Consider the following 14,151-nt stretch of genomic DNA (forward strand, 5'->3'; position numbering starts at 1 on the left):
GGGTGGGGGCTCTCCGGGCGGGGACCAGGGACCGCACCGCGCCTCTTTCTGCTCCGTTTGCGAGTGCCTGGGAGGGCGCGGACGCTGGGTTTGAATCCTAACACTCGCCAGGTGTGGGACTTCGGGCACCTTACCTAACCTTACTGTGTCTCAGTTTCCTCTTTTGTGAAACCGGGGTGGGATTATTAGCAGAAAAGAAAATGAACTCATACAAAGGGTCTGGCACGGTGCCAGACATATAGTACGTCAAGAAACAGCACATAGGGTTGTTTATTTCCTGCGCAAGGCGTGAAGGAAAGGCGCACGCCTGGAAGGCAGGGATCTGGGAACCTGGCCACACCCACCCGACCTGCTCACCTGAGCCTGGGGGCGTTCCCCGCCCCCTCACCTAGGGCACGTGGGTCGGGGTCTGCGGGGCGGGCTGCGCGCCGCACTGGGAGGAGTTGGGGCCCAAACTTTAGCAGAACCCAGCACCCAGCTCCTTTGTCTCCCCCGCCCCCTCTTCCCCACTTCCTGCCCAGCTTTAAACTCGGGATCCGCGGCGCGGACTTTGTAAACACGCGGCGCCCGCGGGGGTGGAGACTGGTTCTGTTGAGGCGCCTGGTGGAGGGGTGCACGCCCCTCTGCACAGCTGGAGGGGGCCACCCGCCACCTCCCCAAAGTCGGAAGCCAGAGGCGGCAGTACAGTGAGGCCACAATCCGTGCTCCGCGGGGCTCACCTGCTATGGAGGTAGGCTTGGAGGCTGGAAAAGCCTAGATTGATGGGGTGTCAGCATCTCCACCCTTCTCTGGGGCCGCCAAACTCAGGTTGGACGCCTGGGGTAGGGGTCTGAGATGGGTGGGTTAAGGAGGTCACCGGTCCCTCCTCACCTCCCCGTTGTCCCCCAAAGCTAGGCTCCCTTTCTCTTCTGCACCTATTGGAAGGGCAGAGAAGTCCCCGAAAGCCCTGAGCTCTGTCGGTACTGTCCCTCTCCAAGCTGACCTAGATGCCCAGTGGTCTTCACTGAGTTGTCGTTCTTCGTACTTCAGACATAGGAGTGGGAGGCGAGTAGGAAGGCAGAACCCATGTGGGCAAGGAGCCTTCGAGTCCTCCTGCCAGTCAGAACGGAGGGAGGAGGTCAGAGGACAGGTCTGGAAGGAGGGACCCCTCTGGTGTCTGATGGGTACAGAAACCTCTTCTGTGTTTTTTTAACGTATTGCCAAGACTGGAAGAAATTGGTTACTGTTACTAAGGAAGCATAATGGTTTCATTTGCGAACACTGAGCGCCTACTATGTGTCTAGGGTTTATGGGATGCTGAGGGGCGCCATGATGTTACTCTTCTGTAATTAGTGTGGAGAGACAAAGCACCAAGCTGTGCTGGCTAGTGAGGCTTCAGAGAGAAGACGACGCGGAGTTAGATTCTGAGTGATGGATAGCCACCAGGCAGAGAAGTGGTAGGAAGCCTTTGGGGAGAGTGACCCTGACTGTGGTGTTGGGCATTGGGATGCAGTGAGGACCCAGAAGGCGTTCCTACTCTTCTTAACCCACTGTCCAGGCATGAAGAAGAGGTGGGAATGAACAGGATGAATTAAGGGAAAGGCAGGTGTCTGGACTGGTCCCTAAGAATCCAGAAATTTCCAGCTGGGTGCTGCCTGGAGTCCACCTGAGGGTTGTGTGAGCATCCACACATTGTTGGGGTACCCACTTCCCATCTTTGGACTGTAGGGCTGTCCACTGTTTCCACTGTTTCCTCTATGTGCCCCACCTCAGTTCCCATGGGGACCAGACATGGGTGAAGAGAACTGGATCGTCCAATGCATTCCTGCAGATTCTAATGTTCTTTCGATTCATGGGCTCCTTGGAGGGATGACTGATACAACATCTGATGAATTCATTCACCACCTGTTTGCTATGGTCATACATGCACATATGGTCTCTCTGCACAGGGGAGATGTTGGGGTTATAATGGTAAACAAGCCAGAGCTACTTTGCCTAGAATTTGGAATCAAAAGCGTGTCTGAGAATTCCAGTAGGATCCTAGTCCTTGAAGCCATGATCTCCGTGGTCCTAAATGCCTCCTCTTTTCTGTTTCCTTCCCTGAAGGGTTCAGAATACTAGCTGACACTTATATAGTACTGTCATAGTATGGTACTTAATGTTTGGGGTGTAATGTCTTATTTAATCTTAAGTTCTGTGAGGTAAGCAGTAGGCTTATCTCCATTGTATAGATGAGAAAACCTAGGCACAGAGGAGATAAGTCAGTTTTCTTTCTTTTATTTAAGTTTATTTATTTTGAGAGAGAGAGACAGTGTGAGTGGGGAGGAGCAGAGAGAGAGAGAGGGAGAGAATCCCAAACAGGCTCCAGACTGTTAGCACAGAGCCGGATGTGAGGCTCGAACTCACGAACCATGAGATCATGACCTGTGCTGAAACCAAGAGTTGGACGCTTAATGAACTGAACCATCCAGGCGCCCCTGTAAATCATTTTTCTATTTTTTTAAAAACATTGTTTTTTATTGTTCAGAGACAGAGAGAGACAGAGCACAAGTGGGTAAGGGGCAGAGAGCGAAAGGGAGACACTGAATCACAGAATCAGAAGCAGGCTCCAGGCTCTGAGCTGTCAGCACAGAGCCTGACGTAGGGCTGGAACCCACGAACTGTGAGATCATGACCTGAGCCGAAGTCGGACATTTAACCAACTGAACCACCCAGGAGCTCCTAAATAATTTTTCTAAAGAGTACACCAGAGGGGCACCTGGGTGGCTCAGTCAGTTGAGTGTCCAACTTTGGCTCAGGTCATGGTCTCACGGTTCGTGGGTTCAAGCCCCACGGTGGGCTCTTCGCTGTCAGTGCAGAGCCCGCTTCTAATCATCTATCTCCCCTGTCACTGCACCTCCCCTGCTTGCTCTCTCTCTCCCTCAAATAAATAAGCATTAAAAAAAAAGAGAGAGAGAGTACACCAGAAATAAATGGCAATAAATGGCAGCGCTGAGATTGAAATCCAGGTCACTTGACCTGAGTGGCCCTATACTAACCACTAGACTAACCTGCCTCCTTGACTGACCACATAGAATGTTCACTTGAGCCAGGGACTTGGGAGTTTCCAGAAGGTCCTGTGTCTTGGGTGGTATGGAGGAGAGAAACCTTTTAGCTGAGCATTGGGGCTGGTAACGGTTTCCATGGAGCTCCTGCAGGTCTGGAGTAGGCTTGTAAGGACTACACAGGGGCTGGTATGCTTTCTTTATGGCTATGTGTGTGTGTGTGTATGTGTGTGTGTGTGTGTGTGTGTGTGTGTTGAATAAGCCTCACTCATCAAGAGAACAAACAGGTTTGATGCCAGGAAGAAAGCAACATGGATGTGATGTGCCAGAATCTGTGTCAGAGACACCTCTTTTGCTGGGAATCTTTGAGAATAGCGGAGGCCTTTATATTTTAGATCCCAAGAGGAACTGTCCAACTTGGTAGGTAGCTGGGTAAGGAGGAAGGTCAGGTAGTGGCAGCAGTCTTAAGATGTTCCCCTCTCTTCCCCAACTGAGGCTGCATCCCAAAGCCAATCTGTGTATCTGACCCCGTCCCTCCAAGCAGGCTAGGACCTTGCCCATGATGGGAGCCAGGCCACAGGGCAGAGGTTCTTGGGATTCCGCCCACTTTTCCATTGCCTTCCATTGAAACTCTAGGTTTTTCACCAGAGCCCTCTCTGCACAGATCTGGCGAGGCCTGAAGCGGTCCCCCTCTGCCTGCAGTCAAACCACATTGTGCATCTGTCTTTGGGGGGGAGGGGGAAGGGGAGGGGTGTCGCTGCTGGCAGTTAAGGGTAGGGGGGGAGGCCACAGGGGCCACATCAAGATAACAGGTAAGCAGGTTGTGAAATTCAGAACTGGATAGACCTCCAGGCAGCTTTTCTGCCTCACATACTTTTCTCCCTTGTCACAGGGTGGGGTGCGGTGGAGGCCCCGGCCCCCTGCCCCCGGGCACTTTCTTGGGTAAGGAGAACAGGTTGTGCTCTTGAGAAACCACAAGAGGAAGTTTAGGGAGGGCTGGGGGTGGGGAAAGTTCTGGGGCGCCTGCCAAGTTTCCCTTTCTCTGTTCAGAAGTAGGTATGTTTATTTTGGTGTGTTTCTCTTGACCTCAAAGACATTTAAATTTTAAACCCTCGGAGTTTCAAAGAGTTGTCAGGACCTGCCCTTGTTACAGTGGCGGTGGCGGTGGGGGGTGAAGGAGGTTGGCCAGAAACATCTCCGGAAATGGGACCAGAGCAAGGTCCCCTTTGGTTGAATTTCACCTGGGATTTGCATGGGTTGGTAAAGGCCGAGTAACTCCAGAAGGTCTTCTTTTCTCTGTTTCTCTGCCCTTTCACCGCTCTCTTGCCCAAAGCACTCCCTCCAGCCCTAAACTCAGAGAAATGTGCTTATCATGGCCACTTAGGGGCTGAAAGGTGCTGCCAGGAGCTTTCCCAAGTGTTTTACTTGCCTTATTTCATTTGATATTCAGGACAACACCAGACAGTAAATACCTCTATCCCCAATTTACAGACGAGGAGAAGGAAACCCAGAGAGGCCAAGAAACTTCCCCTACGTCACATAGCTAGTAAGTGGCAGATCCCAGGTTTGAACGCCGGTGTATTTGATTGCAGAGCCTGTGCTCTCGACATTTAAATTAAGCCCCAAATCAGAACATCAATGTATATCGGACCGTGAAGAGTAGGAGGTAGAGCTCCAAAGAGGTTTTTAAAAGAATGTTTTTGGGGGAGGGGTGCCTTAGGTATAGGATTGGCAGCAATTCCTTGGAAATTAATATATTAAAAAAGGATCACCACGTGAAGGAAAGATGCAGTGGGTGAAGGGTTGAGGTCAAACTCTGGACCATTGTAGCAAATAAGATTTAGGAGGGATATTATAGCTGTGTTCAGGTATTTGACAGGTTGCCTTTGGAAACCCCCTGGTAGGGGGTGGGGGCACTGGTGGAGGCAGATTTCCAAAAAGCATAAGAACTTTCTAGCAAATAATTGCCTAATCATCATCTGAAGAAGTGAGCTCCTCGTCTGAGGGAGTCTAGAGCACACGCGTAGGAGGGGCTTCTGCTAAGCGAGGAGAAGACCTCAAAGCTGCTCCCACCTCCAGACCTCCCATGTGATGACTCACCTGCTTCCCCCTTCCGGGTCGGCCCTTGGCTCTCCCCTGTTCTTTGGCCGATGATGGTCCCTGTGTGTCCACCAGGTGGGGCTGTTGCCCAGAGTGTTGTCCACTGGCTGCTAAAATTGGGTAAAGAGCGCCATCTGGTCCTTCAGCCGCTGGCTGGTTTCATGGGCCCCTCCCTCACCCCTGCCCCAGCTACCTACACACCAGGAGGGCCCAGCGCGCCACTTTTGACCCAGTGCAACCCCCATAAAATGCACTCTTAGTCTCCCACCACGGAACCCACGGGCATGGCCTTTCGTACCTTGCAAAGGTGTGCCATGTCATATCCTTGAAGAAGCCTCAAAAGCTGCGGCTCTGAAACCATTCGCCCTCAGTGGCTGCTTCTCCCACCCTGAGAGAGACAGCCATCTTAGATGAGAGAGCAGGGGCCCAAGCTTTGTCTAGAAATGGGAGGTAGCAGAGGGGTTGCCTGGTGTCCGCTTAGCCCCTTAGAAAGTTAACAGAGCCACTGGCCCAGCCACCAGCAGGCAGAGCCCAGTCTGGGCAGGGACAGAATGCAGTTACAAGCCCTGTGGCCAGAGGGCACCATAGAGGGGAGGCCCAGAGAAAGAGGCCATAACAAGTAGTGTTCCAGATACTTCATAACTCCTGTACCCCCTTCCCCCAACAAGCGTATGAGGCAGGGTGTCCATTTTATAGATGAACAAAGCAAGGCACAAGGGTTAAACAGCTGGCTTCTATTCATACAGCTGATCAGGGGCTGAGCTGAAAGTCTGACTTGGCCCTTTGGCTGTAAAGTTTGTGCACAGCACCACCCCTCCGTGCTTTCTCTTATGGAATGGTCCAGAGAACCAGCGCCCAGTAGAGAAACCACCCCGGTTTGTGTCTTAGCTTGGTTCCTTCCTGCTCATGTGAAACTGAATTTCATCATCTGCCAATTGAGTGTTAACTATAGTCCCTACCTCATTGGGTCATTGTGGGGATTAATAATGGCTGATATTGGGGCTCCTGGGTGGCTCATGAGAGTCTGACTCTTGATTTCAGCTCAGGTCACGATCCCAGGGTTGTGGAATCGAGCCCTCCGTCGGGTTCTGCACTGAGCGTGGAGCCTCCTTAAGATTCTCTCTCTCTGCCTTTCTCCCCAACTTATGCACTCTCTCTCTCCCCAAAAAACAATAAATTAAAAAAAGAATGGGGCACCTGGGTGGCTTAGTCGGTTAAGCGTCCGACTTTCGCTTAGGTCATGATCTCACAGTTTGTGGGTTCGAGCCCCACGTCGGGCTCTGTGCTGACTGCCAGCTCAGAGCCTGGAGCCTGTTTCAGTCTGTGACTCCCTCTCTCTCTGACCCTCCCCTGCTCACGCTGTCTCTCTCTCTCCTAGAAATAAAAAAAAAAAAACAAACCTATTAAAAAAATAAAAAAAGAATAATGGCTGATATTCCTTGAATGCATACTATATGACAAATACTATCTTTTTTGTCCTCGCGGCATTTCTGCGAGGGAGGCACTGTCATGTCATTACAGACAGGGAAACTGAGGCACAGAGTAGGAACACAGAGTAAGGAGCTGAGGCTTCAGAGCCCACCCTCTGCACTAGGGTGCGGACCACATGTATACATCATACATACAAAGCCCTGCGAGTGCCAAAAAGGTCATAAGTCCCCATGAGTGATATCTCCGTGGTCATGTCATCATCCTAATTGTCTTCCAGCCTGAGCCGCTGGGGGCCGGCATGGGGGCTATCCCCAAACAAAGAGGCAGCCCTGCTTCCTCTCCTCACTGTCCTACCTTAGGACTCCATTTCATCCTTTTTTCTAAAATAAATACCAGCCCACAAGTTCTGGCCTGTGGTCAGACAGTTGGACAGAATACTTGAAATTGGGACTGTCCCAGAAACTCCCAGTTCTGGCCCCAGCTTTGTCTGCTCCAACTCGCCCTCCCTCCGTGTCCTCTGTTCTCTTCCCTCCAGGCGGCTCCTCCTGCCCCTCCCCTGGGGGCCCTGAGTTCTGGGAAAGGAAGCGGAGCAGGGCCTCAGATGCAGACCTCAGGCTCCAACTTAGGCTCCAGCTGGAAATGTTGGAGGCTATGGGAAGAGGGGCCTGCGAGGGGGAGAGAGGATGGGGCGCAGAGGGCCCCCAGGCTGCCTGTCCCCAGGAAGGCGTCTGTCTATCCTTCACAGACTCTTTCCTGAGCTCACTGCGGGGGGCTGAGGAATCTGCTCTGGATAAGACCCAGGGGGGGGATTATACCTCCCTGGCAAGTGGCTATCGCAAGCTGTCTTTGGGTTATGGGGGGGGGGGCTTGCTTCCTCCCAACGCTAGGCCCCCAAGAGTCAAGGCTGCGTTTCCCCTTCCTTCCAGCTCCATCCCCTTTTCTTTAAACAGTATCTATTGCAGAACCACAAACTTGGAGGCTGTTCTCATGTGCAATCTATTTTCATCACAGTGAGAGAGGATCTTGGGGTTACAGGCTCTCAGATGTACCGGGTAGCTGAGCATAGGCCAGAGTGTGGAACATTCTAGTTTTTACCCAGGTCCTCTCCCGTTTCCCTCTAGTCAGCTGGTACCTGTTGGTCCCAGAGGCAACCTCTATTTTTTCCTGGAATTGACTTGATTCCACCTCTAGGACCAGGCTGAGTTTTTCTCTTGGATCTCTCTGTCTCCAAGAAGACCGTCTTTTTCCTGCTCGGGCCCAGCCTCTTGAGTTCTAACTCAAAAAAATTCTCTTTACAACCACTGGACATAAGCTTCGTGCCTCCTGGGCCATCCTCAGAAAGTCCTGCTTCTTCCCTGCCTTTCCTCTGACACAGTTTCTGGGAGTCATTTTTGGCATTCCTTGCAGGAATCTGTTGTGTGGATTTTCTCCGAACCCTCATTTCTTCCCAGGCGCACGGCAAGCAAACACATTGCAGATAATGATGTCTTTTGCACAATACTCCCATATGCCAGGGACTGTTGTGAATGCCTCTGGAGAGAATGTACCATTAGTAGGTCAGGACGTTTATAATAAACACGCACGGTCATTAACTCGTTTCTCACTCCTCCCAAGAATCCCATGAGCTTCCCTTTATTTTACAGATGAAGAAACTGAGGCACAGAGGTTACGTAACTTGCCCAAGGTCATGCAGCGAGTCTGTCCTGAGTGCCGGGTAGCTGAAAGAACTCTAACCGGAGTTGGACTTTTCCTGCCCTTTGTGTGTGCTTGTGTGTGTGCTCGCGCAAGTGCATGCCCCCCCCACCAGGGGGAGTGTGAGAAGACCCTGGGGTTCTGTTGAGACGCTGGCTTGGACACAGCCTCAGGACACACTGAGCAGGCGCCTGGGCCATCTCCTTGTGTGACGTATATTTGTGTGTAGCATGTCTGTGCGGAGCTGTGCTGGTGTGGGGACGCGTACCCTAGGCGAGCCCAGAGCCTCCTCCATCCCTCAGTGCTCTTGACCTGAACTTCAGGGTATCCATAGCCAAGCAAAAAGGAAAGGAAGGAGCAAGGATGGCCCAGCCCTGCCCCAGCAGGCAGGTCAGGTGTCACACAGATCCAGGAAGCAGGAGTGGGTGGTGGTGATATGAGCTTTGCTAGGTGGGGTGGGGCCCTGACCTATCTGGGGAGCCCTGGATGAATCAGCCCGACCACAGCCGCCCATCTGCGGTGATGGTGCACACCAGTTTTTCCTCCAGCTCCCCCTCCAACGCTCCTTTTCCTTTGCTTTCTGTCCTCCAGACTCAGGCTTTGATCAGGGTGTGGCCCCGGGGCAGTGGCTGAGGGCACGGCTCTGGAGTCGGTGGTTAAGCTGCGTCCTAGTGCTGGGCCTGCAAACTTCACTTTCAAGGCACCCCACCCAGAGATGGGCAGCCACCCTGGCCCAGGAAGGATGCCACATGCCCCGTGCAGAGGACAGGCCCGCACAGGCCTGGGATCCTGGGCTCGGCCCCCTGGTATGTCCCTCCAGCATCACCTGTAAGGCTCAGAGGTCTTGTCCATTCCTCGTTTGTAGCGGAGCCACATTTTTATGCAGTGCTGGGTTCAAGGTCAGTGTAAAAACAAATCCACCTCAAAATTATTATTAAAGTCTCCTTAAAGTGCTCATAAAACGCAGGATACATAGTTTAGGCGTTCTCCCCCATCTCTGAGAATGTCCAGCCTGGACAGTTGTCATTGGAACAGATGGCCAGGTCCTTGGTTGAACGTGATGTTGAGCCTAGCTAGGTAAAGGATCACATTGTATAAATAATAGCTAAGTTTCTGTGGTTGATGAGTAGCCCCGCCAGTGGATATAAATGAGTCTGTGATAGTTAAATTGGCACAGTTAGGAATTCAGTATGTGTTTGCTCCTGGGTTCTTAGGGGCCTCCCTGGGCCACAGGAAAGGTTTGAGTGGCAGCACTGGCCGGATCTGGAGGAAGGAGCAGTTGCTTTGGGGTGGATTAACCAGAAATTTCTTCTCAGAGACACCATTTGAGAAAATAGGAGTGGACTTCAGGAGCTATTTTATTTTAAAGTTTGTCTGTTTGTTTTTAGTAATTTCTACATCTAACTTGGGACCCCCAGCTCACAACCCCAAGTTTAAGAGTCGCTCACACTTCTGACTGAGCCATCCAGGCATCCCTGGAGCAATTTTAAATGGCGGAGGCCCTTGTAATTTTTTACTTCCCTGAATATTGAGTTGTTGTTTTTTTTTAACTGAGAGCCACACGGTAGAAATCATCATTTTTCAATTCCTATTTCTATGGCAGTCATTAGGCTCACTTAGTCTTTGTATTGTTGTTCCTTCATTCTAAAAGAATTAGTGGCTATTTCTAGCATCACTATGATTTTTACGACAAAAATTATTTTTACTGTGTCACTTCTTGGTTTTTTCTTTTTTTGATGGTTTAAAAATTCCAGCAAGACACTGGGGCAGAGAGGTTGAAACATGAATGACCATAAAGAACGGAGAGGCCTGGGGCATTACACCCTTACAAATTACTGAGAATCCCGATGAGCTATTGTTTTTGAAGGTTGTGACTATTGACATTTAATTTCTGATTTTAAATGAGAAATGAAAAGAGTATGAATTCCTTTAAACAGAAAAAACCTCATTGCATGTGAATATATCCTATTCTTTTTATAAAATAATGATATTATTAAATTATTAAAAATTAGTGAGCTGGGGGCACCTGGCCGGCTGAGTCGGTAGAGCATGCAACGCTTGGTCTCAGGGTCGTCAGGGTTCGTGAGTTCAATCCCCACGTTAGGCATGGAGCCTACTTCAAAAAATAAAATAAAAATTAGTGAGAAGTGTGGCTTTGTTTTACATTTTTGCAAATCTCTTTAATGCCTGACTTAATAGAAGGCAGCTGGATTATCATGTCTGCTTCTGCTTTAATCTGTTGCAGTGTGTTATTTTGGTTGATGTATATGAAGAAAACCTGGCCTCACATACGTGGTTGGACAGGGAGCATTTGTGAACTGGCTTAGGACCTGTGGCCCTAGTGGGACATAGAACGATGGTGACGGAAGCCAAATCAACAGCGTTGGGTTGGGGAGTTCGGACTTTATTTAGTAGGTAATGGGGAGCCACTGAAGGCTTTCAAGCAAGGAAGTGACATGATCAGACTATTTTTTTCTTAATGTTTATTTATTTTTTAGAGACAGAGAGATCACACAAGCAGGGCAGGGGCAGAGATAGAGGGAGACACAGAATCTGAAGCAGGCTCCAAGTTCCAAGCTATCAGAGCCCAATGTGGGGCTCGAATCCACAAACCGTGAGATCATGACTTGAGCTAAAGTCAGACGCTCAACCGACTGAGCCACCCAGGTGCCCCTGAACTACTTATTTTTTATTTTTTTTAAAGTTTATTTATTTATTTTGAGAAAGAGAGACACACTGAGTGGGGGAGGCACAGAGAGAGAGGGAGAGAATCCCAAGCAGGCTCCACCCTATCAGCTCACAGAGCCCGACCCAGGACTCGGACTCATGAACTGTGAGATCATGACCTGAGCCAAAATCAACAGTCGGACGCTTAACCGACTGAACCACCCAGGCACCCCGGTCAGACTGTTTCAAGAAGATTTCTAGGATGGTAATAGAATAGAGTTGGCAAGAGAGAGTGTCTACGTGAAATGTAACAAGGATTGAAACCAGGGTGAGGCCAATAGAAATGGAAACAAGGGGGTGATTTGGCAAAATATTTTGAAGGTAAAAGCAACAGAACTTAGTAATTTTTTTGGTAGGAAGGTATGAATAATCATCTGCCCTGCGAAATAGCTCTGCCGTTCCCCGGTTGGGCACCATGCATACTTCTAAGATGAAGTATGTCATACTTTGCTGCCTGCATGCAGTCTTTCCTACTAGGCTACCATGGATGCCTACAATAAATGAGAGTAGTCAGGACCACCCCAGAATGTTTCAGCCCATGTGGCTGGCAGGATGTCGGTGCCATTAATAGAAACGTAAAGATCAGGAGGAAAAGATGTCCATTATCATTAAGTATTACTAAGTAAAGAAGTAAAGGGTAAGAGGAGATGTCAAGCTATGAATAAAGAGAAAGTAGTGGGTGGACCTCGAGATATATCATTCTCTTGGCAAGGAAATACATTTCCCTGGGTACTAAAGAGGTGGGGAGAAATATAAAAACATCTAGGAGAGATTGCTCCATTCTTTGTTCTCAAGTAACTCAAGTTCAGTTGGGGCAATGTTTCTCAAAACTAGAAATGTTTTCATTTTAACCCATTTTATATACACACATACATGTATATGTATATGAAACAAACAAGTTCCACTAAGCAATACTTACTTTTACTCCAGATAATGTCTCCCTGATATTTTTTATTTTGTCGTTTCATTTAAAAAAAAAAAAAAATGCTGGTCATGATTAGCTTCATGACTTCATGACCTGGTTAAGTGTTCTGACTTGCAATTGGAAAAACACTAAGTGGGCGAGGTTTCACTCAGTATTTTCAATGTTCTATTAGCAACAGAAATAGATCGTCCAATATGAGGCAAAAGGAATTTATTGGGAGAAGGTTGGGAACTCAGACACGCCAAAAAGGCTGGAAAAGCAGGTTTGGAAATGGACAGAAACTGATTCAGTGCCTGAGGGCCGGGCAGAGGGTCCCGCGGAAAGATGCCAGCGGCTGAGTGGTTCCCTCTGCCTGCCAAGAGTGGTGGGAATGGATGAGCCGGCCCCTCCCGTGTCTGTGGTGCAGGTAGGCAGGCTGGCTCCTAGATTTGCATTAGGGAAGAGGAGATTCCCCCAAAAGGAAGTGGCAGTGCTGTAGGAGAAAAAGGCTGGATGCTTGATAGCCCAGAAAGAAGGGTCTAGAAAAGGTATAATGGCTTATGCCCATAATAAGATGTCCATCAGTGAGTGAGTGAGTGGGGTCCTTGCACAATAGTGGACCTACATGGGTGGGCATGTTCTTGCCCTGCTGGTGGCCTTGGCACGTGGTAAGCTTTCTCTTCAGAAAGCAGTTTGGCTATAGGTATCGAAATCGCATGCTCCTTGCAGGGAGAGGGCCCAGGAGGAAAATAAAATCACATGCCTCCGCGATATTCTGACCTTCTGCCTTGGTGATTCTGCCTTCCAGGCTCTGTCCTAATTTTAAATAATTCCAACTGTGGGGAAGAAAAACTTTGTGATGATTTTCATCAAAGTGTTATGGATGGTAACAGTTTTGTTATATACAGAGATTTGAAGCAACCAATGTGCCTCATGATAGAACATGATTAAGCAACGTATGGTATATCTGGTAAAGAGAATATTAGGTAGCCTGTAAAATGTCAGCTGCAAAAGTATGTGATACCACAAAAATTACTTTTGTAGTAGCGTTAAGGAAAAAAATCAGGATGCAAAACTGTACATACAATATAGTACAACTATATATTTTACACACATGTATACACATGCATGCACACACACACACACACACACACAAGAAAAGACTGGAAGAAAATAGAGTGTAATGTTAGCAGTGGTTGTTTATTTTTTAAATTAATTAATTAATTTCAAGAGAGAGAGAACGAGCAGGGGAAGGGCAGAGAGAAGGAGAAAGAGAATCCCAAGCAGGCTCCCCACTGCCAGAGCGGAGCCCTCCATGGGGCCGGAACTCTCGAACCTTGAGATCGCAACCTGAGCCGAAACCAAGAGTCAGAGGCTTAACCGACTGAAGCACCGAGGCACCCCAGCAGTCATTTTTTGAGGCAGGAGAACTATGCATGATTTGTTTCCTACTTTTTTCCCTTTTCCTAAATTTTATGATTCTTTTTTCTTAAATTTTTTTTTTTTTTTTTGGTGAGAGAGAGAGACAGCGTGAGCAGGGGAGGGTCAGAATGAGAGGGAAACACAGACTCCGAAGCAGGCTCTAGGCTCCGAGCTGGCTGTCAACACAGAGCCTGACGCGGGACTCAAACCCATGAATGGTGAGATCATGACCTGAGCTGAAGTCGGCGCTTAACCAACTGAGCCGCCCAGGCACCCCTAAATTTTCTGATTCTGTAATAACGTGATAAATGTGATGGTCATGAGTCATGTTCGCCTAATTAAACAGAAACTCAGTCTTATTTTTCTTTTTTTAAAAATTTTTAAAAATGTTTCTTTTTGGGAGAAAGACAGAGTTTGAGCTGGGGAGGGGCAGAGAGAGAGAGGGAGACACAGAATCCAAAGCAGGTTCCAGGCTCTGAGCTGTCAGCACAGAGCCCGACTTGGGGCTCAAACCCATGAACCGTGGGATCATGACCTGAGCCGAAGTCAGATGCTTAACCGACTGAGCCACCCAGGTGCTCCCAAGTCTTATTTTCATACTGTCTTCTCAGAGACAGTAGATGCCAAGTAAAAAGTTGCCATGAGGTACATGGTGTGACAGCCCAGGGGAGGTCCTGGTGTGGCCTGGGGAGCGACCACGGCCTCTGCCTCATGTCCCCAACTAAGCCAGCATTGTCTGCTGACCCTTCAAGTCCCGTGGCACCAATAAAACTGAAATATCCAGGCAACTCTGGGGTGGCCGACTCAGGTTGTCATGGTAATCGTGTGTATGGGGTGGGTCTTGATGTCAGA

The 14,151-nt window shown here is 49.2% G+C and overlaps 1 protein-coding gene across 2 annotated transcripts in view; it reads left to right on the forward strand.

Moving 5' to 3' along the window:
* The first annotated feature begins 554 nt into the window (after positions 1–554).
* CCND3 (cyclin D3) overlaps positions 555–14,151 on the forward strand; it is a 98,697-nt gene continuing 85,100 nt past the window's right edge. The window contains exon 1 of one of the 2 annotated variants that reach the window (XM_039242596.1): positions 555–730. In XM_039242596.1, coding sequence (XP_039098527.1) covers positions 725–730 — 6 coding nt within the window. In that variant the 5' untranslated portion in view covers positions 555–724. The remainder of the gene's footprint in view (positions 731–14,151) is intronic. The other variant, XM_039242595.1, reaches the window with a different exon arrangement.

The sequence above is a fragment of the Hyaena hyaena genome, unplaced genomic scaffold, assembly GCF_003009895.1.
Source record: "Hyaena hyaena isolate Hyena2069 unplaced genomic scaffold, ASM300989v1 scaffold_211, whole genome shotgun sequence".
Classification (NCBI taxonomy): domain Eukaryota; kingdom Metazoa; phylum Chordata; class Mammalia; order Carnivora; family Hyaenidae; genus Hyaena; species Hyaena hyaena.